The sequence below is a fragment of the Enhydra lutris genome, unplaced genomic scaffold (genome assembly GCF_002288905.1).
Source record: "Enhydra lutris kenyoni isolate GAN:26980312 unplaced genomic scaffold, ASM228890v2 scaffoldscaffold12, whole genome shotgun sequence".
Lineage (NCBI taxonomy): Eukaryota > Metazoa > Chordata > Mammalia > Carnivora > Mustelidae > Enhydra > Enhydra lutris.
This window is the reverse complement of record NW_019154096.1, coordinates 5,223,359-5,247,039: the sequence shown is the minus strand read 5'-3', so window position 1 is coordinate 5,247,039 and position 23,681 is coordinate 5,223,359. Positions and strand designations below refer to the sequence as shown.

Genomic DNA, 23,681 nt, shown 5'->3' with positions numbered 1-23,681 from the left:
AGGAGAAGTGTTTATTCCTAGAATCCAAACATAATCATTATCATTTTGGAATAATCCTTCCAGTCTTTTTGAAGATCATACTTTTTGGTTTATTTTTTTGAGATCTTTTGAAAGTATATATTTAAAAATATATCTGTAATTTGCTTAAAAATTGTTTTTGCCTCTATCGTCCCAAATTGTGCAAGACTCCACAAATATGTACAAACTTTTAGGTTGACATAAAATTGTTTTTATCATAATTTTACTTATTTTTTAAAGATTTTTTTTTTTTTTTTTATTCATTTGACAGAGAGACAGAGATCACAAGTAGGCAGAGAGGCTGGCAGGGAGAGAGAGGGAAGCAGGCTCCCCGCTGAGCAGAGATCCCAGGACCTCGAGATCATGACCTGAGCCGAAAGCAGAGGCTTAACCCACTGAGCCACCCAGGCGCCCCATCATAATTTTAAATGATTGCAAGGGATGCACCTTAAGGCATATTGTAGACAGTTTAAATTGAAATTATTACACAGTTTAAAAAATATATCCAATAGAATGTGATTTGAAACTTAATATCATCCATTGGAAAAAATCTCTTGTTTAATGGATTAAAAAATTATATCTTTTGTTTGTTCCTTGAATTCATATTCCCATTCCACTTTTTTTCTTCAGGTGCTTTATATATTTCTCTAAATGTATATCCAAATGTCTTTGTATGCTTAAAAAGTCTTTTATTGATCAGTTGGTGCTTCTCTGCAGCTGAAACAGTGGATAGGCATTGAAATTAGAATTGTTTTTATTTTCTGATCATAAAGTTGCATTTTCTTTTAATTTTTAATGACTTGCCATTGTAACTTTCATTAGCATGTAATCAAAGGATCATAAATATATTAAAGGTTTAATGAATAATTATTAAGCATTTAAACCAAATTTTATTAGGAATGAATCTCTTTCCTTTAAGATTTTATTTATTTATTTGACAGACAGAGATCACAAGTAGGCAGAGAGGCAGGCAAAGAGAGAGAGAGGAGGAAGCAGGCTCCCTGCTGAGCAGAGAGCCTGATGTGGGGCTCGATCCCAGGCACCCCTAGGAATGAATCTCTTAACGACATGAATGGAATTTCACTTTTTAATCCATACACCCACTGATGATGATTATTTATTAACAGATGAAACAAAATTCAGCATCACTTGTTTTCCATTTATTCAACAGGTGTAAGTGCTGAAAAACCATGTTTATATAAGTGTTATTCAGTTCTTCGAATTCTTTCTGAAGCTCTCTGTCACAAATCAGATGGTAATGCATCCACAAAAATTATTTTTAATGATTGACCTCCCTCAAGTAGATTTTTTTCCAATTTTTTGAAAGCAAAGAATTAAAAACCAACACATTTGCAGACGTAACTTGCCCTTGGAAAAAGATTGCTACTTTATCAGCAATGCTTTTGCCAATACCAGTGTTGATACTGTCAAGTGTTCCTCTGTACGATTTGCGGTCCTAGGATTCAGGAGATGGGACAGGTAGACCTTCCCTTTGTGGAGTTCAAAAAGGGAAAACTGCCTGAAGTCAGAAATTCTCAGATCATATCAGTTTTAGGAAAGAATATACAGGAGTCAAAGATCTATAATCTGATTTTTTAAAAAAACTATTTACATGCCTACATATTTCTTGGAAAGTCATTGCATACCCTGGAGTGAAGACCACTGGTGTGTACAATTCTTCCTCCCGACAATTTTTTCCTCACTTAATGTAATATCCTAAGTGTGTCTTCATGTCATTATGTAGTTTTCATGAACATTTTCATGATTTTTCTCTACAATATTTAATCAATCATCTAACATATTATATTTTATTTAAGCAGCCCTTTTCAATTGAACATCTGTTTTTGTTTCATTTATTTCAAATAAAAAGCCTGAAAACAACGTTGTAAAAAAGATGCCCCCCCAGCCCCACCTTCAAAGTGAAAGATATATTCTCTTAGTATCTATTTATTGAGTGGAACCTCTGGGACATAAGATATGAATAGTATGAAGGAGTCCTGGTAAATGTAGCAGTATTGTTTACCAACTGACTTGCACTGATTTACTCCAGAACTCGTAATCATTGAGAACACCTGCTTTGCAACATAGTTTCCAGTTTTTTTAATCGAGTTGTAATTATATACAATAAAAATGCACAAATCTTAAGTGTGCAGTTTGGTGAGTCTTGACAATCACCCTGGTCAAGATATAGAGCACTGTCATCACTCAGAAGCTCTTGTACCTTTCCAGTCAACGCCACCACCAAACACTATTGTTTTTTCTATTCCAACACATTTATTTTACCTGTTCTTTTTTTCCCCTTAGATTTTGTTTTTAAGTCATCTTTACACCCAACACAGGGCTCGAACTCACAGCCCTGGCATCAAGAGTCATATGCTCCACCGACTGAACCAGCCAGGAGCCCCTCATTTTACCTGTTCTTGGTCTTCATAGAGAAAGAATTATCAAGTAAGCGTTCTTTTGTGTTTGGCTTCTTTCACTCAGCAAACGTTTGTGAGCTTTATCTATGCCATATGTGTCAATGAGTTGCACTGTATAAATGTAATCTAATTGTGTGTCCCTTCTAATATTGATGGACATTTGGGCTATTTTCAGTAATTCTCTATTCTGAAGAAGCTTCAAGAAACAAGTTTGTAAACAAGTTTTTATATAGACCTGTATTTTCTATCATTTTGAGCAACTACCTGAATATGGAATTGCAGTCTTATAGGGTTTTAAGAAATTGCCTGTTTTGACAGTTGTAATATTATAAACTCCCCTTAGCAATGTATGAGGGATCTGATTGCTCCTCCTTCTCTCCACTATTTACTATTATCAGTTTTGTTTGTTTGTTTTTAAAGATTTATTTATTTGAGGGCGGAAGGGGGAGGACAGAAGGAGAAGGAGAGAGAATCCCAAGCAGGCTCCAGGCCATGTGGGGAGTCCAGTGTAGGGCTCGACCCCAGGACTCTGAGATCATGACAAGAGCTGAAACCAAGACCTGGATTCTTAACCCACTGAACCCCCTAGGAGCCCTTATTGCTGGTCTTTTTAATGTTAACCAATGTAGTGAGTATGCAGTAGTAGCTCATGAGGGTTTTAACTGGCATTTTTCTGATGACTAACAATATTGAACATCTTTTTTGTGTGTTTATTGGCTCTTCATATAACCTTTCGTGAAGTGACTATCCAAGTATTTTGCTAATTTTAAATTTGTTACTTATTATTACGTAAATTTAAAAAAATCCTACATATACGTACTTTATAAACCAGGTATTGATTGAAAAGTTTTTATATTGTCTGTGATCTGCTTTTTTATTTTCTTAATGGTGTTGTTGATGACCAGAAGTTTATTTAAAGAAAAACTTGTTTATAATATTTTAAGAAAGACTCATTTATAATATTTTTTCTTTTATAATTAGTTGTCTATCCCAAATTTCTAAAGATGTTATCTTCTGACTTCTTCTAAGAGCTTTGTAGTTTAGTTTTCACTTCTTTATTTGCAATACATCTCAAGTATATTTTAAGTCTGGTTTAAGAAATGTAGCAAGTTTTTTTTTTCAAAATTGATATCCAACTGGATATCAAAGCTCCAATGAAATAATTATTGAAAATGGTTTTCTCTTCTCATTGAACTTCATTAGAACATCTGTCAAAAGCTATTAGATTACATATAATTTGGTCTATTTCTGTGTACTCTGTTCTTTTTCTTTTTTGTACTCTATTCTTTTAATGGATCTTCCTCAATCCTTTTGCCAATACCACATTGTCTTGATTTCAGTGATTCCATAGTAAATCTTTAAATTGTATAATGTAAGTCCTCCAACTTTGTTATTCTTTTTTAAAATAGCTTAGGCTACTATAGGGTCTTTATATTTCTATATAAATTATAAAATCAGCTTGTCATTTTTTATTAAGAAGTCTGGCCAAATTGTCCCTGAAACTTAATCCATTTATAGTTCAACTTGGGAACTGACAGCTTAGCAATATGGAGTCTTTAATGTATAAAGCAGGTAATATCTCTCCACTCATTTAGGTTTCTTTAAGTTTTGCAGTTTTCAGTGTGAAGATCTTGCTGGTCTTTTGTTAAAGCTGTTACTTACGATTTTTGTTTTTTATGCTATTTAACTCGTATTTTAAAATTTTTGTTTGATAAGCATTTTTTTGTTAGCATAAGATAAATAATTGCTTATTTTTATGTTGATCTTGTGTTCTGATACTTCTCTGCATTTACTCATGATATCTAGTAATTTTTGTGCAGATTAGGATTTTCTAAATGCACTATCATGTCATTTGCAAATACCTTTTCACTTCTACTTTCCCACCTTTTTCTGCTTTTTGATTTTGTTTTTCCCTTCTTTTCACTCTATTTTATTTAATGACACCTGCTGTACCATGCTGAATAGATATGATCAGAGCACATACCCGGTCTTTTGTCCCATTCTTAAGGTGAAAATATTCAGTATTTTACTGTTGATTATAATTGTAGTTGGAAGATTTTTCATCAGAGTCTTTCAACTAATTGAGGAATTTCTATTTCTACTTTGCTGACAAGTTTTGGTTAGGAAGAGGAGTTGAGCTTTGTCAAATCTATTTTCCAGTTTTGAAACTGATCTTTTATTTGCTAATTTGATTAATTTCCATATTCTTCTAATAATCTTGGCTACCAAGGATCCACTCAGAAGATTAAGAACAATTTATCAGGAAGGAAAGTACACCAACTGAGCTCTCTCGGTTAAAATCAGATTTTCTTTTCTTACTTTTTAAATAGATAAGAAATGTACATTTCAGTAATATTTTCAGCTGAAAGAGTTAAAACCAGCAATGACAACAACCAGTAAAAACACAAGTAATTTACATTTACTTGCTTACCATTCTCACATTTATTCAGCAAATCCATATTGTAGACCTGCCAAGTGTTACCTGTTCAGGGCCTGAATTCTGGTAACAGTGAACAGAAAAAGTACTTGCTATAAATATATTACAGCATCCTCAGAATAATTCCTGATTATTCCAGACAGTGTGTTTTTATTATTCCAGACTCCACACTGTGAGTCATTTGAGCCAAAGTTTGTTTTCCTCTTCTCATTAACTACAGCACCTGTTCAGCCTAATTAGAGCCTTTGTGGGTATCTAAATCTGATTTATTCATGCAGTTTCCACTTTTCAGTTCTGTTTATTGGCCTCAGAGAGAATAGTCCTATTTAAAACCCATTATTTCTTTTAAGAGTTTATTTACTTATTTATTGTAGAGAGAGGAGGGGGAGAGAGAAACCTCGAGCAGACTTCTGCTGAGCCGGCCGTGGGGCTCGATCCCACCAATCTGAGATCACGACCTGAGCCAAAATTAAGAGTCAGAGGCTTAACCAACTGAGCCACCCAGGCGCCCCTAAAAGCCCTTTAAAACCCAAATGCTGATGTGATTCTTCCTGCTACAGAGAAGGGAAGGAGGGCAGAAGGGAAAAAGAGAATGACGTAGAGAGAAGGAAAAAGAAGGAAAGAAAAGGAGGGAAGACGGGAGGGAAAGAGGAAGATACTGAGAGACAGGAAAAAGAAAAAAAGCAAACCCTTTGAGATGGTGTGCAGAAATGATGAGTAATTTCTCCTTCTCTTGAATAAAGAAGTTTTCCTTTTTTTTTTTTTTACCAGAGGGCCAGGAATGAGGAAGCAGCAAGGTGACCAACGTCTTTGAATTAGATTGTTAGCTTGTAGACTTTTATATTAAATTACTGAAAATTCCATGAAACGTGGTCTTGCTGCTAGTCACGAAGAGATGACCTGATCCAAGGTCCCAGCACACACAGGAGAGGCAGTACGCAGTGGTGATGGGCCGCAGTGTCTTGAATCAAAGACTCTCCATCCTGCAAAGTGTCCCCCTGTGTTATTTCTGCGATCGTTTCCTTGCATGTTGCTTTTAAACTTAAGTGGTTTCAAAGCCAAATGGGGGATATAATCATCTTTTCTCCCCCACCATTCTGAGAATTTTCTATTTGAAAAGTAACTTCTTTTTTATGACAAAGTAATACTAGATATTTAAAAAATATATACTATAAAGCATGGAAAGTCCAGAAAAATGAGACACTAATCACCCAAATATTCACCATCCAGATATAACCGTAATTAAAATTTGGTGTTGAGGCAACTGCGTGAGTTTGTTGCTTGGTGAGTCACAGAGAGAAACTACACCAGGTGTGTTGTCGCACAAAGAAAACGTCATTTGCAGCGAATAAGGAGATCGTAGGGAATAATAACTTACAAAGCTGGGACCCCTGAGCAAGGATGGGTTCCTTTTACTCAGGGTGACGATGAGTATTTAAATACAGGAGCCTCGTCGTCGGACCTACTAGAGGCAGAGATGAGGTTGAGCATGCACCCTCAGGAGTCTTGTCTGCACATACATTGCACGTTATGTAAATAAGCTTGTGCCCCCCTTGAGTGGAGATTTTAGCGTTATAAGGAGGTAGAGGCAACCAGGTCACTCCACGGTCCATCTGTGCTGGCGTGAGTCCGGGTTTAAGCTCACACCCGTTAGGGTGCTCTGGGCGACCGGAGCTCTTCCTCTGGACGATTGTTATTGCTTGAGGGGTGTAGTTTGGGTTTCTGTCATAGAGTGCTGTGCCCATCATGGTCCCCACCGCCCCACCCCGGCTTAAGAGATAGGCTGTAAAAAAGAACTTAAGGAAAATGTCGGGCGAATGTGAATGGGTACGTGCAGCGGGCAAAGTCAGGTCTTAGGGTCAGTCATGAGGGGTTTGGCAGGGGACAGTCTTTTTTTCTCTGTCATTTGCTTTTTTTCATTGGGCTCAACATATGTGCACAATTCACATTGCTTTTCCCTTAATATTATATAATAGAGATTTCACATAACACTTATAAACATTGTACTTGATGGCTGGATAATACCATTCTTCCTCGCCCATAATTTATTTTATCAATCTCTTAGTTGGTAAATTTCTCTATATTAAGATATATAATCAGGAGTGATTTTATAATATGTATTTCTTTATGATTATGTATATTATTTTTCCTTTGGATAGACTGCTGGAAACAGAATTGCTGAGTGAAAAGTATGAATATTTTTAAATTTGTAAGTCATGGTAATAAATTTCTCTCTGTAAAGTTTGTGCCAGTGCTTACTCCTATGATCAGAAAAAAAGGAATTAATTCATTTGATAACTAGAGATATTGAATGTGCTTCATGAATATATTGGCCACTATATTTCTTTCTCAGCAAATTCTACATTCCCTTCTTTTGTCCACCTGTATAGTGGAGACTTATTTGATGTTTATGTTTTCCTTCCTTCCTTCCTTCTTTCCTTCCTTCCTTCTTTCTTTTCTTACTAAAGATTCATAATTTCAGATTTTTCTTGGAATTAGTCTTGAATATTAAGTTTATTGCTTGCTAAAGCACAACCTAGAATCATGTTTCTACTCTCTCCTGCAGTCGTATTACAGAAGGATTACACAAAGTTCACTTGTAGCATTCTCTCTGATGACAAATATATTAATATTTCCTTTCCCAGGCAGACCCCAAATGCAGCAGCTTTTAGCAACAGCATACTGGATGCTTCTTCTTGGACCTGTATATGGTTTTCACAAGAAAGGAAGTATCACAAATCCTGAAGCTAATATGAATATTGTAAGTCCTTCATGAAAAACAAACATTAAGATAAGAAATTATTAATGTATCATCATTTTAGATCTAATTGGTGTGCTTGTCTACAACCAGTTCTGCATTGACTAAATCTGTGTCGTGCCCCTGTTCCCTGGCATGGGCTAACCAGGTCTGGAAGTTGCTAATCTAAACTTTTAAAGATATGAGCCAAGTTGAGGCTGTGATATTCCCTTTCCTGGTGGTTGGAGCTACCAGGAGCTACCTGATGGTGGTTTCGTGAAGAACAGTTCCATGAGTTCATACTGAGGACCTCCACAGATTATCTATGCATTCTCCCTGAAGTTCTTTCTAAAGTCATTTATTTAATTTGTGAGCTGTTTCAGTGTTTTTCTTAGTTTAATAAGCCAGACATGGTTTCTGTTGTTTATAACTGAAAGTATCTTAACATATAGAAATTTATACCAGAGGTGAAAAGGAATAGAGTAGAATGGAACAGTGTTAGTCAAAAAAGGAGAGGAAAGAAGGAAAGAAAGAAAGGGGGGGAGGGAGAGAGAGAGAGAGGAAGGAAGGAAGGGAGAGAAAGAAAAGAATAGAAAAGAAAGGCGGGGCACCTGGGTGGCTCAGTGGGTTAAAGCCTCTGCCTTCAGCTCAGGTTATGATCCCAAGGTCCTGGGATCCAGCCCCACATCGGGCTCCCTGCTCGGCAGGGAGCCTGCTTCCCCCCACCCCACCTGCCTCTCTGCCTGACTCTCAGCCTACTTGTGATCTCTCTCTTTCTCAAAAAAATTAAATAAATAAATAAATAAATAAATAAATAAATAAGAAAAGAAAGGGAAGGAAAGAAAGAAAAGAAAAAGGAAGAAAGGTGGAAAGGGAAGGAAAGGAGGAAGGAAGGGAAAGGAAAGGAAAAGAAAGGAAAGGAAGAAAGAAAAAGAAGGAAGGAAAGAAAATGACCAGTTTCCACCATAGCCTTCATTCCAGTGGGTTACTCCATACTCTTGCACACATTCTGCACCAGTGATGTCCTCACCCATGTCAAGGCTGTGTTAGGACTTTGAGAAGAATGCAACTGTCACAGTGTCTAATTAGTGTCTCCTGTTGTTCCTCTCCCCATAGTAAGCAGCAGGCACCCCTAACCTCCTACACGGCTGACCTCACAGTCCGTGACTATATGTCGTCATATGGAATTTTCCCTCTTTCTCTCATATTCACACACATTCTCTTCCTTCCTGGTCTGGGTGCTTTGGGGTTCTTAATTATTCTATAAAGATAATGAGAATGATAAACATCTCCAGGGCACTTGCTGGGTGCCAGGCACTGTTCTAGATACTTTATGTGAAGTCCCCAGAACAAGTCTGTGAAGAGATACTAGTATTGTTTTTATTTTACAGTTGAGGGACAAAAGGGTTAAATAAGTTGTCCGGAGTTGCCCAGCTAAGAAGAGAAAGAGCTAGCTTTCAATGCCATGTGGTTTGTCTCTAGAGTCTAGGCTCATAACCACTGCTTTAAATGCATATGCACATCTTTCGTGCACTTTGCATGAGTACCTGCGTAATCCCGTGGTAAAGCATGCACTTTGGGGGCTAAGCTTCCTTATGCTTTAATTTTGTCTTTCTCTCTTCCTAGCATACAATCTCAGATAGATTGTGCAGCTCGCTGACACTCCCTTCTCTCCGTTGTAAGTGGGTATGACCCCATCTCAAAGGCTCGTTGTAAGGATTAATAAAGCAGAACATATCCACCACACTCTTTCTGCAGAAGATGACCAGCAAACAACATTTCCCCTCCTGCCTATGTATCTGTGCAGGAGGTATCTTTCATTTGGGTTCATTCTCTCTTCTTTGCATCTTTCCCTCTGCTCAAGAAGCTGACCTAGATCCACAAGCTCCTTTGACATTGACTTCAGTTCAGTTCAGCCCTTTGAAATCTTAAGCGGAGATCGGAAGGACAAGAGGGAGGTTGGATGGCTTGTTGCCCTTGTTTCCTCCACGTGGTCACCTTAGGTGGGCTGTCTCCTTCTTCTCCATGTGGCCCTTTCTACCTATCTCATTCTGGGCCTGGTGACTACTTTCTCCCACCTCTCTTTAAGGTTGTCTAGTCATAGCTCACTTGTTACCTGCCATGGGGTCCTATACAATCCCCATGGCTTCCCTCAGTAGCTGACCATGACCATCCAATTTTTTTTTTTTCCAAACATTTTGAGAGTGAACCCGGGTGGCATTAATAATACCAGGAGGTATGGTCACCTTACCTTGCCTTCCCCTGCCTTTGCATGCAACCCTCTTCTAAAATCTTCCTCAAGTGATCCTGATTTTCCTGCTACATTCTGTCCCAGTACTTAGCTGAACAGTAGGTTGTGTAATTCAAAGTGCTATACTGCAGTGTAGGTATACGAACCGAGAGGTGACATCATGGTTGTGTCTGTTTTCTTCTTCTCTTTTCAGAGCCAGATTATTTCCTACTGGGGTTACCCTTGCGAAGAGTATGATGTTGTGACCAAAGATGGTTATGTCCTCGGAATTTACCGGATTCCTCATGGAAGAGGATGTCCCAGAACAAGTAGGATTTATTTTGTTATGGAAGGAAGAATGCCTACGGCAGAGATTCCTAGGGGTGCTGAGAGAAGCAGAGCAGAGGCAGCTTTGGTTCTGAAATAAGAAACTCATCACCTCCACCAGTCTTGCTCCATTTCGCTCGTAGAATCTTCTGGAGTTTTTCAAGCATTTAGATACGCAGTTGGATCAAACAACATGGGAGTTAGGGACACCACTAAACAGCTGAAAACTCACATGTAACTTTTGGCTCCCCCAAAACTTAGCTACTGATAGCCTACTGTTGACCACAAGCCTCAACAATAACATAAATAGTCAATTAACACATACTTTGTCTGTTATGGGCATCATATACTGTATTCTTACAGTGAAGTGGGGTAGAGAATAGGAAATGTTTAGAAAATCATAAGGAATAGAAAATACATTTATAGGACTGTACTGGATTTATCAAAAACACCCCGTATAAGTGGACCCATGTTGTTCAAAGTTCTTTTTATTTAATCTTTTTATTTAATCTTTTTATACTCCATCACATTTTTCTTCCCAAAAAACATGAAAGAAAACTTGGTCTTGTTCTGGAGATACACTTTTCAGGCTTAACCATCAGACCCCTAGGAGTCAACTTGATGCTTTCTTCTCTGTCACTTCCTATATGCAGTGAGTCGTCAAGAGCTATCAGTTTTGGGCACCTGGGTGGCTCAGTGGGTTAAAGCCTCTGCCTTCAGCTCAGGTCATGATCCCAGGGTCCTGGGATCAAGCCCCACATCGGGCTCTCTGCTCTGCAGGGAGCCTGCTTCCTCCCCTCTCTCTCTGCCTACTTGTGATCTCTGTCTATCAAATAAATAAATAAAATCTTTAAAAAAAAAAAAAAGCTATCAGTTTTGCCTCCAATCTGTCTTTCATCTGAAAACTTCTCTCCGCTTCAGTATTCCTCAAGTCTAGGCTTGGACATGATCACTGTCTTTTGCTTCAGCTATCTTGACAGCTTTCCAACTTACTTCATTTGCAATTAGTTCTCTTCTTAAGTCATTGGGACTTCATGTTTTAAGTAAATCTGACCTGATTTTTTAAAAGATTATATTTTATTTATGTATTTGAAAGACAGAGAGAAAGAGAGAAAGGGAGAGAACTCATTAGTAGTGGGGAGGGGTAGAGGGAGAAGCAGACTCCCCGCTGAGCCAGGAACCCAATGTGGGACTTGATCCCAGGACCCTGGGATCATGACCCAAGCCAAAGGCAGATGCTTAACTGACTGAGCACCCAGGGGCCCTAAGTTGGGCCCAATTAGTGCTATACTTAACGTTGATTAATGAGCCACTCCTAGCTCCCTACAACACAGACTGATCTCTGTAGAGAAAGGGGGAATTCATCCGGCAAGAACTGTTGCTTTCTTCTCTCAAATCTTAGCTCCTTTGATCCTCTGGAGTCTTGTATAATGAATCTTACCCAAATCCGAATGGTTTATCGTGTAAAGAGAAAAATCTAGATTCTAGGTAACCTCATTACCTTTGAAAATAGTCATTGAGAACTTTGCCCAGACTTTTATTTTGGTTTGCCAGCTAGCTGCTGAAATGCGTGAGCTGGACAGTTGACTACAGTGAGAAGATCCGGGGTGGGCTATGGATTATGACTGCTCTTTGGCAATAACTGAGCAGAATTAGTAACACCCCTTCTTTCCCTTTCCTCCAAAGGTAGACTGAATGAACATAGACTTTAGTTTCTTGCGTCTGGGTGACAGAAGGCTCTCTGGGACCCCGGTGTAGCTGCCCGATCCCTGGGAACTGGCCCAGCCCAGGGGAGCTGAGGGGGTCCTGGGTACCAGCGCAGTTACAAACCCTTTGTAAAAGACAAGAACACCGTTGTCACTTTCTCTCTTGTCTGTGTCTCAACACCACTTCTCGCCTTCTTCTTCATCAAGCTGTCCCAGTTCTACATTGTGAACAGGACTTTGCAATTTCGCTTTGCATAACATGCTCCTGAACACCTTGCCTTTTGCTGTTTTGCTTTCTGACAATGTGAATGAGACCATGTGGCGTGTGTAAAATCGAGCCTAGTGCCTGGCACTCAGTCAATATTCACAAATGGCACTTTTTAATGTTTCTGTTATTATTTCGAGAAAAATTTAGTTTGGTAGTCAGAAGCTCTGTGAGACAGCAAGCCTTATTGATATGAATAATCAGAGAGAAATGATTCATTATGCTGGACAATCTTTTATGTATTTTTTAAAGATTTGTTTATTTATTTTAGAGAGAGAGTGAGAGAGGGTAAGTGTAGGGGGGAGCAGAGATGAAGAGAAAGAATCCTGAAGCAGACATCCCTCCCCCCACTGAGTGCGGAGCCCAACACAGGGCTCTATCCCAGGACCTTGAGATCATGACCTCAGCCAAAGGCAGACACTTAACTGACTGAGCCATCCACGCGCCCCTAAGTATTTTAATTCTAATTTAATTCTTTCGACTACACTAGGAGATAGCATTTGTTATCACTGCGCATTATACAGATAAGTTACCTGAGGCACAAGGGGTTAATGTGTAGCAGAATCGACTTTGAGCAAGAACAACCTGACTCCAGTGCCCACAGAACAACATAAAACAGTATATATAATCCAAATTTTACAAAGAGAAAAACAAGACAGAAGACGACAAATTACTTGCCCAAGTAAGTTGTTCACAGAGGACTCGAAGCCAGGTTTGCCTGGATGCCAAATGCCATCCCTTGCCCTCTGTTCTGCTAGAGGAAGTCAGGAAGGAGGATTCCCCTACAGACCCTGAGGTCATGGGGACCTGAGAGTCTTGTTGCCCGTGTGTGTTTCAGCTCCGAGACCTGTCGTATATTTGCAACATGGCTTAATCGCGTCTGCCACTAACTGGATATGCAACCTCCCAAACAACAGCCTGGCTTTCCTTCTGGCAGATCGCGGTTATGACGTGTGGATGGGGAACAGCCGGGGCAACACCTGGTCCAGGAAACACTTGAAATTTTCACCCAAATCTCGAGAATACTGGGCCTTCAGGTAAGGAGCTGTGTCCTAATAAATAAAGGGTATACCTTGTTCATGGACATGAACACCCTCGGGATTTCCCCTTTCTGTGCACACACAACCCAGTGGAATCCATAAGAAGGAAACAAATGTTTCTTCCTCTACCCAGGCTCTGGAGAAATGCCCTTATTCACTGCATTGCTGTTTGTTTTAAAAACCCCGCTTGCTGGTGTATGTGTGTGTGTGCAAAGTATATGCAAAAAGAAAAAATCAAAATGCAGAGATCATTTTTAGGAAGGTTAATTCCAGGACTATCACTTGGCCACTGTGGACCCCAAAGGAAGCTTACATGGGGTGCTTGCTCAAGTGGAAATTGATGGAGACATGGGACCAGAAACAAGGTTCTGGGTGCAAATGTTGAGGCCCCGATATGTATGATAAGCCAAGAGTGAGCCCTGGGTGAGTCTGCACAAGTGGTACCTCCAATGTTTGTTCACTGAGAAGGAATAAACCATCGGCTGGCAGGGCTGAGACCTGGGCCTGGAGTCAGGGTCCCGGGGAAATAAAAAGAAAGCCTGAGAGCACAGAATGACAGAAGGGCAGAGTTGCCAACAACAGCACCTGGGGCACGGTCTGCTCTAGAAGCCACAGCAGCCAGGGACGACCGTCCATCCTGGCCCAGGAGCTAAGAAGCATGACTTACGGGCCACTAAAGCTATTGGTGCCTTTCTCGGTATTTCCTCATTCCTCACCCCAGTGCCACCCTGTGACGGCACGAGTACAGGTACCACGATCATTCCCTAGGTGAACGTTTTCCCAGTTACATCAGCAAAGCAGCTGATGTGATTGATAAATACACAGATCGCTGTGCCGCTTCCCTGGAAATTCTGATTCCGTCTGTCCGGGCTGACGCCTGCAGATCTGCTTGCTTTAGTCTGCTTTTAAAATAAGCATCCCAGGCACTGTTCTTTTCAAGGGGGGTTGGTAAATCTGCCGTAGAATTTAGTGAACTATGACAAGGCTTACAGGAAAATGCTCTCTGGGCCTTTGCAAAGCAGATTTTTCCAATTCTGATCTCTTCACCATGTGACTCTTACAATCAAGGGGACATCCCCAAAACTTGCCGAGATGCCGAAAGTTCTATATTGACTCTAGTCTTAAACTGACAAAAGCTATGTCTCTATGCCTGCAATCAACATGTCTAAACATTGCAGGCCTGACAATGGATGGTTTCTTTTCCCAGTTTTGTTGTTCTTTCTCTTTGGCAGTGTGGACGAGATGGCTGGCTATGACCTTCCGGCCACAATCGATTTTATCGTAGAGAAAACTGGACAAGAGCGAATCTATTATGTGGGCCACTCACAAGGCACCACCATCGGTATGTTCGGGGCAGGTGGGATCTGAGAGTGTCAGAGAACCTTCCAGATTCATGAAAGGATTAAGGACTTCTTCCCTCTGTGCAGTCTCGAGCTTGAGGACTTGGCCTGGGAAACCGTTTCCTCTGACTGGTTTCTGAAGAGTAAATAAAGTGAGGAGGACACCAGGGATTTCTGCTGCCCCAGGACTGAATTTGGAAATGGACAGATAAGCCTGAGGGAGAGGGACTTATTCACGTGTGTATATACCACACACGGTTGCTGGACGCTGGTTTAGACGCGGGGAAGGCTGAGATAAAAATGATACAGTCTTTCCCTTAAAGAGCTTTCAATTGATTGAGGACACCAAAAAGAAATCAGAGAATTACAAACTGTGGAAATCATATGCCATAATTATTGTTTCTTTTTGTTCCCAGAGGCCCTGGGATAGGCTAGAGGTAGATGGGGCCATGTTGACAATGGCATGAGGCACTTCACCCCCTGCCCTGCTTCCCATGTAGCTAGACACCTCAACAATACTAACAGCATCTCCACCAGGCTCTTTTCTGCATCTGAATCCTAACAAGGTTTCTGGTGTAAAGTAGGTCTTTGGATGCTATGCATCTTACGTACCATCTCTCATGGCAACCTAGAAATATTTGAGACCATTATCCTCCATGTTTTACAAATGGCTGAATTTGGAAATCCTTCCCAATGGCGAGAATGCCAAAGAATACCTTCCGTTTTATATATATGTGATTCAAAATAATCATCCTGTGAGGATTCTCTTTTCCACATTTACAGTTTGAGCAAACTAAGACTTGCCACGGCTAGTGAATGGGAAGCCAAAATTGTGGGCCAAGCATTGTCTGATACCAAAGAGTATGGTCAAGGTAGATTGGCCCTTGACGTCTACCTGGCCATGCCCCCCAGTGGATGTTTGAACCCTTTCTGCAGCACTATGAGTAGACTTAAATTCTCCAGGGACAGGAAAGTCATTGCATTTTGAATTACCCGATTTTCTTCTTGAGAAGTTTAGGAAAGTTTCCCTTACCAATGGTAGTTATTTTGATTTGTTTTTGTAGTGGCTGTTGTTGCTTTTAACATGCCTCCTTTTGCTCTCATTTATGGTGAATGAAGAATTGTTTTAGATCTATAGACTCGTGTGTTCTTCCCCTTCAGCCTTCATAGCATTCTCTACCAATCCAGAGCTGGCTAAAAGGATTAAGATATTTTTTGCATTGGCTCCAGTCATCACGGTGAAATACACCCAAAGTCCTATGAAAAAATTGAAAACTCTTTCCAGAGAATTAGTCAAGGTATGTGACTCCTCCAAGTTTAAATCTATAGTTACTAAAACTAGTTCTATTTTTACTGATTTCAAGAGAAGAAAACCTTAGACAAAATGGCATTTTACAAGCTTCTGAGACTATCACAGATGTAAGATGTCTACATAGATCTGTTGATCACGAAATTTTACCGACAGGGTTCAGGGAGCTCACACCGATACCATCCTACCCTATTGTCTAAATCTTACATCAGGGGATTCTATCCCATGTCGTTTCTCACAGATAAAGCCAATATTGAGGTGCTTAATTGATTTGTTTAATCTTGTGGGTTAAATTTCTCTCTAGTGGCCCCTGGTTTTTTAGGAGCAATATGGGGTAGGGATTGAGAACACAGCATGGCAGTGGGTGGAATGCGGTTGGATCCTAGCTGGCTGGGTAACTTTGGTCAAGACCTTATGGGTTTTGTGAATCATGTTCTTCACCCATAAAGACAGGATTTATTTTTTAAGATTTTATTTATTTGACAGACAGAGATCACAAGTAGGCAGAGAGGCAGGCAGAGAGAGGAGGAAGCAAGCTCCCTACAGGGAGCCCGAAGTGGGGCTCAATCCTAGGACCCTGAGATCATGACCTGAGCAGAAGACAGAGGCTTTAACCCACTGAGCCACCCAAGTGCCCCAAAGAGGGAATATTAATAGTTCCTACTCCTCAGGCTGCTGTGAAGATTGAGTTCAGACTTGAGAATCCCTTAGAATCTGGTCTTGCACATTATAAAATTTGAATAAATGTCAGCTACTCACTGCTATCAGGATTTGCCTAGAACCTACTTTCTTCCCACCTGAAAAGTCCAACCTTTTTAAAAAAATATTTATTTATTTATTTATTTATTTATTTATTTATTTATTTGAGAGAGAGAGAGAGAGAGAGCAAGCATGAGCAGGAGGGGCAGAGGGAGAGGGAGAGAGAATCTGAAGCAGATTCCCCGCTGAACATGGAGCCTGATGTGGGGCTCGATCTCCCAACCCTGAAATCACCACCTGAGCTGAAAGTAAGAGTCAGATCCTTACCCAACTGTGTCACACAGGCGCCCCACTAAAAGCCCAACCTTACTCAACTGCCCATGCTTCATAGACTCAGTCTGTCGACTCCTCAAAATCTGGGCAATATCCTGAACTCCAGATTCCCTCTGTGTGCTGACAGCTCACTAATCTGATCAGTTACTCTGTTGAAATGAATTGGTGTAATGAACAGATTAATATGGGCTTCTCCCACGGAGACTGAAAGTGATTGTTGCATTCAGTGATTTCAATCAAAGCAGATGGAAGGGAGAACATTTTTATAGAAGCCAGGAATTCTGACTTGTGAGAAATAAGTAAATTAGCCCATGGTGATTCAGTTCCATACCTATACAACCCAGAAAGATGCAAATAAATAAAAAGATACCCTGTGTTCACAGATTGGAAGGATTAATATCACTAATGTGCCCATACAACCCAGAGCGAACTGCAGATTCGGTGCTATCCCTATCAAAATTCCAATGGCAATTTTCACAGAACTGGAAAAAAAGATCCTAAAATTTGTATGGAAATACAAAGGCCCCAAATAGCCCAACCAGTCTTGTGAAAGCAGAGCAAAAGTGGAGGCATCCCCCTTCCCGATTTCAAACTCTCTTACGAAGCTACAGTCATCAAAACAGTATTGTACTAGCATAAAAACAGGTGCGTAGACCAGGGGGATAGAAGAGGGAACCAGAAATAAACCCACACTTATGGTCTACTGATCTCTGACAAGGGTACTATGAACACTCAATGGCGAAAAAACAATCCCTTCAATACATGGTATTGGGGTACTGGACAGCCACATGCAAAAGAATGAGGGGAACCTGGGTGGCTCAGTTGGTTAAGCATCTGCCTTCGGCTCAGGTCATGATCCCAGGATCCTGGGATCGAGTCCTCTGCCTGCCGCTCCCCCTGCTTGCGTGCGCTCTCTCTCTCTCTTTTGTCAAATAAAATCTTAAAAAAATAAAATCTTAAAAAAAGAATGAAACAGAACCGCTATGTTACACCACTCACAAAAATTAACTCAAAGTAGATTAAAAACTTACACTGAAGATCTGAAACCATAAAACTCCTAGAAAAAAGCATAGGGAGGGGCACCTGGGTGGCTCAGTGGGTTAAGCCTCTGCCTTTGGCTCGGGTCATGATCCCAGGGTCCTGGGATCAAGCCCCACATCAGGCTCTCTGCTCAGCGGGGAGCCTGCTTCCCCCTCTCTCTCTCTGCCTGCCTCTCTGCCTACCTATGATCTCTCTCTCTGTCAAATAAATAAATAAAATCTTAAAAAAAAAAAAAAAGCATAGGGAAAAGTCTCCTTGACGTTGGTCTTGCTGATGATTTTTCTGGATAAAACATCAAGAGTACCGGCAATATCAGCAAATGGGACTAACTAAAAAGCTTCAACAGCAAAAGTAGTGATTAATATATTGAAAATGCAGCCTACAGAATGGGAGAAAATCTTTGCAAACCATGTATCTGATCAGGGGTTAATTACCAAAATATATAAAAAGCTCATACAATTCAATAGCCAAAAAACCAAGTAATCCAATTAAAAATGGGCAAAGGACAAGAATGCACATTTTTCCAAAGAAGGTATGCAAATGACCAGCAGACACATGGAAAGATACGCAACCTCACTCATCATCAGGGAGATGGAAACCAAAACCACAATGGAGCATTGCCTCATACTCGTTAGATGGGTTTTACCAAAAAGACAAGAAATAAATGTTGGCAAGGATGTTGAGAAAAGCGAACCCTTGTACACTACTGGTGAAACTGTAAATTAGTGTAGCTCTTCTGGAAAACAGTAAAGACAAATTAAAATGGGAAAATTTAAAAGAACATAAAAAAGTCAAAAGAGAATAAGGAAACCAGATGAAACTAGTGGGCACAACGCTAAGTGAAATAAGCCAAACAGAGAATGACAAATACTGTACTGAATCACTTATATGTAGAATCTAATATTAAAAAACCAATTTCATAGAAAAGGGGAATAGAATGGTACTTAGTAGGGGCTGGAGGAGGGGGAAATGGGGAAATGTAGGTCAAAGCGTACAAACTTCCATTTATAAGACACTTACTGTCTTATGATATCAATTATTCCTCTGTAAAGTTGAAAATGAATGAATGAGTTTTTATAAAAGGGTAAGATTTGTCAAATTTTTTTGGAGATTGATTGAGACGATATATGTTTAAGCATCGTATCTGGCTTATAGCAGTTGCTCAGTCTAGTATTATTATTTGAGTTTATTTTAGATTCAAAACCTCAGCACTTGGTGCTTCAGATCTCCTAATTACCAACTGCTTATCCTCTCCACATCTTCCACCCCTGTTTTACCCCTGATCATTTCTGTGTTCTTGCCCCTCTATCTTTTTTCTGACCTACAGCTTGCTTTGACCCTTTCCTCTTTGCATGTTATCTATAGTAGTAAGGATTGTTAGTATTGTCTTCCTTTCTTCCATCCTTTCTCTATTTCTTTTTTTCTTCCTCTCTTTAGAGGCAGAGGGAGAGAAAGAATCCAAAGCAGGCTCCACACATAGCACAGAGCCCAAGGTGGGCCTTGATCTCACAACCCTGAGATCATGACCTGAGCCAAAATCAAGAGTTGGACGCTTAACCAACTGAGCCAACAAAGCGCCCGTCTTCATTTCTAAAAGAAGAACCTGTGGCTCAAAAAGGCTAAGCACCCTGTCCCAAATGACCCAGCGAATGGGTGGTGGAACCAGAACCTGAACCCAGATCTGACCAGGCCATCTATGGTCGATGTTCTTTCTTCTACATAGTTATTTCCCCTCCTTTCCAATGCCAACCTGAAAAAGTCAGTTCTGGATCCTTATACAGCCATGCACATGGTGCCCAGCTCAGCAGGCCATCGAGAGCTACATCCAGCCCATGTTCTGCTTGGCAAACCACGTGGCCTGGCATGGGGCCCTGTACCTAGAAGGAACACCTTAAAATCACAGCGGCTAGAACTATATGCTGCTACGTGACAAGTACGCCCCCTCCAGAACCAACTTGGAATTACAGTCTACACGTCACGTTGACTACACCGTAGGAATGGGAGCCGCATGGCTGGCTAGCCTGCATTGCTATCCTTTCTCTTTCAGTCAGGGTGAAGGAGCGGTTGTCTGGCTTCAGCTCAGGTAATGATCTCATGGTCCTAGGATCGAGCTACCAGGCTCTGCACTCAACAGGAAATCTGCTTGTTTCCCTCCCTCTTCCTCTGCCCCTCCTGCCGCTCTCTTTCTCTCTCAAATAAACACATAAAGTCTTTTTTTAGAATATTTTCATCTTTGTATCTAATTTAAGATTATAAAACAAGTTATTGTGAAACAAAGGCAAGATTCATCTTCTATGCACAGGAATTAGATATGAATTTGTGTTCTAATTTGAAGGGATTCCTAAAGTTCAGAGGGTAAATTCAACTCACTGACAACATTGCCTGAAATTCCATTAGTAGAGATTGATTTGGGGGGTTAAGCTTTTGCCTCTGGAAGATTTCGCTGAAAGATTCTGGAACAATCATTCATTAATTATAATAGCAGTTATTGTGTGAGGAGTGTTCACTAGATTCTAGAAACTGCAGAAGGCTCCTTTTTTAAAAAAGATTGTATTTATTTATTTGACAGAGGGAGAGATCACAAATAGGCAAAGAGGCAGGCAGGTGGGGGGGCAGCAGGGTCCCTGCTGAGCAGAAAGCCTGATGTGGGGCTTGATCCCGGGACCCTGAGATCATGACCTGAGCTGAAGGCAGAGGCTTAACCCACTGAGCCACCCAGGTGCCCCCAGAAGGCTCCTTTTAAACGTGACCTATTATCTTCACAAGAGTCCTACATACTGCATATTAATTTTTCATGTCATTGTTGGGAAACTCCTGGATAATTGAAATTCAATATTTCCTTAAGGTATAAGAAACAGAGTCCAGAATTGAACCAAGGTATCCCCCACTCCAAAGACTTACCAGTTCCCTACAGGGACTGGTTTCACAAGGGGCATTCTCAAAACACCCCAAGTAGAGGATCTTGGGAAAAGGCATCAAGAGGAAAGTTGGGAAGACCACTAGGGTGGGTTGGGAGAACCAAAGACAAAATTTAACAGAGCTCTCCATTTCACTGAGGACTAGTGTTGTGCAGATACCACTGCTGTCCAGCCCTTGTCTGTCCCTTTCCACTCTTGATGTCCACATCCATGAAATCTGATGGTGTCTTATACTCATCCTTCAGGCACTATTTGGTGACAAGATGTTCTACCCTCATACGTTTTTTGACCAATTCATTGCCACCAAGGTGTGCAACCGGAAGCTATTTCGTCATATTTGCAGCAACTTCCTGTTTACTTTGAGTGGATTTGACCCGAAAAACTTAAACATGGTATGTGTAAGTAGTCAGAGCCAAGAAAACAATTGTTTTGTTGCACAGAGGTGAGGAGAATTTGTACTGAATCATGTGGAGACCACATTTCAAGACCTTTCTTTTTCTTTTTTTTCTTTTCTTTTCTTTTTTTTTTTTTTTGTCTTCTGAATTGAAGATACATGGTGGTGGTTTCCAACCAAAGCTGGGGAGTCCACCTGCTTTAGTAGGAGGATCTGAGGAGAAGGCTTGGCCACTGAACATTCTCACCAACTCTTGCTATTGGCCAACATGCCGCCCTTGGAAAGTCCTTCACTTACATGAAGACTATGATTTTGAAATTTATCTTGCTATGCCTAAATGCTACCCCACACCTACCAAAGTAGAATCTCAGGGAGTAAGCTCAGGCGTCTGTTTTTGAACCAGTCTTCCTCTTTCATAGGTGACTTGGAAATAGTCATTTTGTGAACCACTTACTTTTTTAATCCAAAGAGATTAAGGGGTGGCTTTCCAATGTTAAGTATAGATTCACTGTTCAAGGGACACTGAGAGGGATAAGCTGGGTTACTGGTGATTTCTCTCCAGATGAAATCTTTTTCTTCCTTGGTCCCCACTAGCTGAGCCAAAGAGTCAGCTACTGTCCACTGTGTACAGTTTACTCCCCAGCCAGAGAGGAAGTATCTTTGAAACCAGAGGCAGGACAAAGCTGAAAATGGTCTTCGACTATCTCCCAGACTTCTGCCCAGAATCTAGTCCCCCTCTGTTAGTGGAAGGCACTGATAACACCTCTCTTGCTTTCAGGCAAGACTTATAAAAGGCGGTTTATGGAAAGCGTGCCTTAGTCACTGGCTTTCCACATTCCTCCCCTACGTTATTCTCAGTTTACTGAAGGGAACTGTACTTATCACTTAGATGGAGGCATATCATGTAGACAGAGCTGAGTAAGAGGACTTTTACGCACACCCAAACGTTCTTCTCAGTTTACTGAAGGGAACTATGCTTGTTTATCACTTAGATGGAGATATATCATGTAGGCAGAGCTGAGTAAGAGGACTTTACGCACACCCAATTGAGATCATTTCAAAAGTACCTTCGAGGCATGGCCTAAGAGCTTGCTAAAGAAAGACTTCACAGAATAACGCCGACGGAGGGCCTTCATTGTACACTTTTACAGTCAGATTGGCCCATTTTTTTTTCACTGTTGGGGACCATCCTATGGAAAATTACAGTCTCTACAAGAATGTTTTAGTGGATAAGCAGGGGTGGATACGCATAAGTAAGAGTTTGTGGAACTTTGAAAAACTTCACAAGTCCAGAACTCACCCCTAGAACTTTTAATATTGACTCAATAGGTTTGGGTAGCTAATGAGGGGTTGTGTTTTTTTAAAAGCTCCATGATGCTTCTAGTAGGCTTACTTTGGTGGAAATATATAACTCTTTCGTATATGCAAAAAAATATGCAATGGAAAATACAGAAAAAAAATTTTTTTTAATCCAGAAAAAAATCTAAATGTTAATGGAAGCTACAACACTGGTTGGGTTATGTCCCACAAACTTTCAGAGAGCCCTACAGAATATTGACCATGTTGTTAAAATCAGAAAGCAAACATTCAGATCTTTTGTCAATGCCTCATGATAAACAACTCTCTGGGAATGTCTTTTGGGACTCAACCCAGGGTGAGGAAGGTCACTGTGGCTTTTACCCCTTGACCCCCTGGACTGTCGGACCTGTCTGAGGTGAGGCTGGAGAGAACATGTGTTAGTGCCTTCGACCCTGCAGGATGGCCTCTGGACTTTCAGAAGGCTGCACAGGGCAGACTAGAGCCAAGGGAGGAGAAAGTTCTTCAAGAGGGTATGGTACATGTTTATTCCTGACAGAGAGAATATTCAGGTTTATCTGTGGTGTGGTCACATGAGTAGCCTCCAGATGAGGAAAAATTCTCTCCTTTGCAGAGTCGCTTGGATGTTTACTTGGCACAGAGCTCCGCGGGCACGTCTGTTCAGAATATGCTGCACTGGGCCCAGGTAAGAGCTTTCTATTCCTGAGATGAGGTCCACGTAGGTCTCGGAAACCCCTGAGGAGTTGGTCTCACAGAGCCCACTGTGGGGTTGTGCAGCGACTTCCTGTTCTCTCTTCTGTTCATGTCCTCAATAGTGTCTGGTGTTACAGGCCTGGTTCCCACAGATTCTGACTGAACTCTGATTGTTGGATCCCTCCAAACTGCCTTTTCTGGGAAAGCTTGTATTTCCTCTTTTGGAAAATTGTCAGTTCTAACAGAACTTTGTACAGCATGATACGGGCTGTTCCAGAAAGATCTGCTCAACCTCCTATTGGCATGTGGGCCATTTCAGAGTATGGAAATCATGCTTCATTCTGAGCAAATTAAATGTTAGAGAGGGACTAAACTAGATTAATGGTTTCTGGTTTTACCCTCAGTTTCAAATTTTTTTAAGTGTTCTGCTTATCCTATTACTCAATATTCAGCAAGT

General features: G+C 40.7%; 1 protein-coding gene across 1 annotated transcript in view; it reads left to right on the top strand.

Annotated features, from left to right (window-relative positions):
* The window catches only part of LOC111145191 (lipase family member K), a 32,739-nt gene that overhangs the window by 3,100 nt on the left and 5,958 nt on the right, over window positions 1–23,681 (top strand). Inside the window, exons 2-9 of the mRNA XM_022499911.1 lie at window positions 2,323–2,466; window positions 7,521–7,636; window positions 10,057–10,171; window positions 12,979–13,177; window positions 14,413–14,522; window positions 15,682–15,818; window positions 21,066–21,212; window positions 23,145–23,216. Coding sequence (XP_022355619.1) covers window positions 7,532–7,636; window positions 10,057–10,171; window positions 12,979–13,177; window positions 14,413–14,522; window positions 15,682–15,818; window positions 21,066–21,212; window positions 23,145–23,216 — 885 coding nt within the window. The 5' untranslated portion in view covers window positions 2,323–2,466; window positions 7,521–7,531. The remainder of the gene's footprint in view (window positions 1–2,322; window positions 2,467–7,520; window positions 7,637–10,056; window positions 10,172–12,978; window positions 13,178–14,412; window positions 14,523–15,681; window positions 15,819–21,065; window positions 21,213–23,144; window positions 23,217–23,681) is intronic.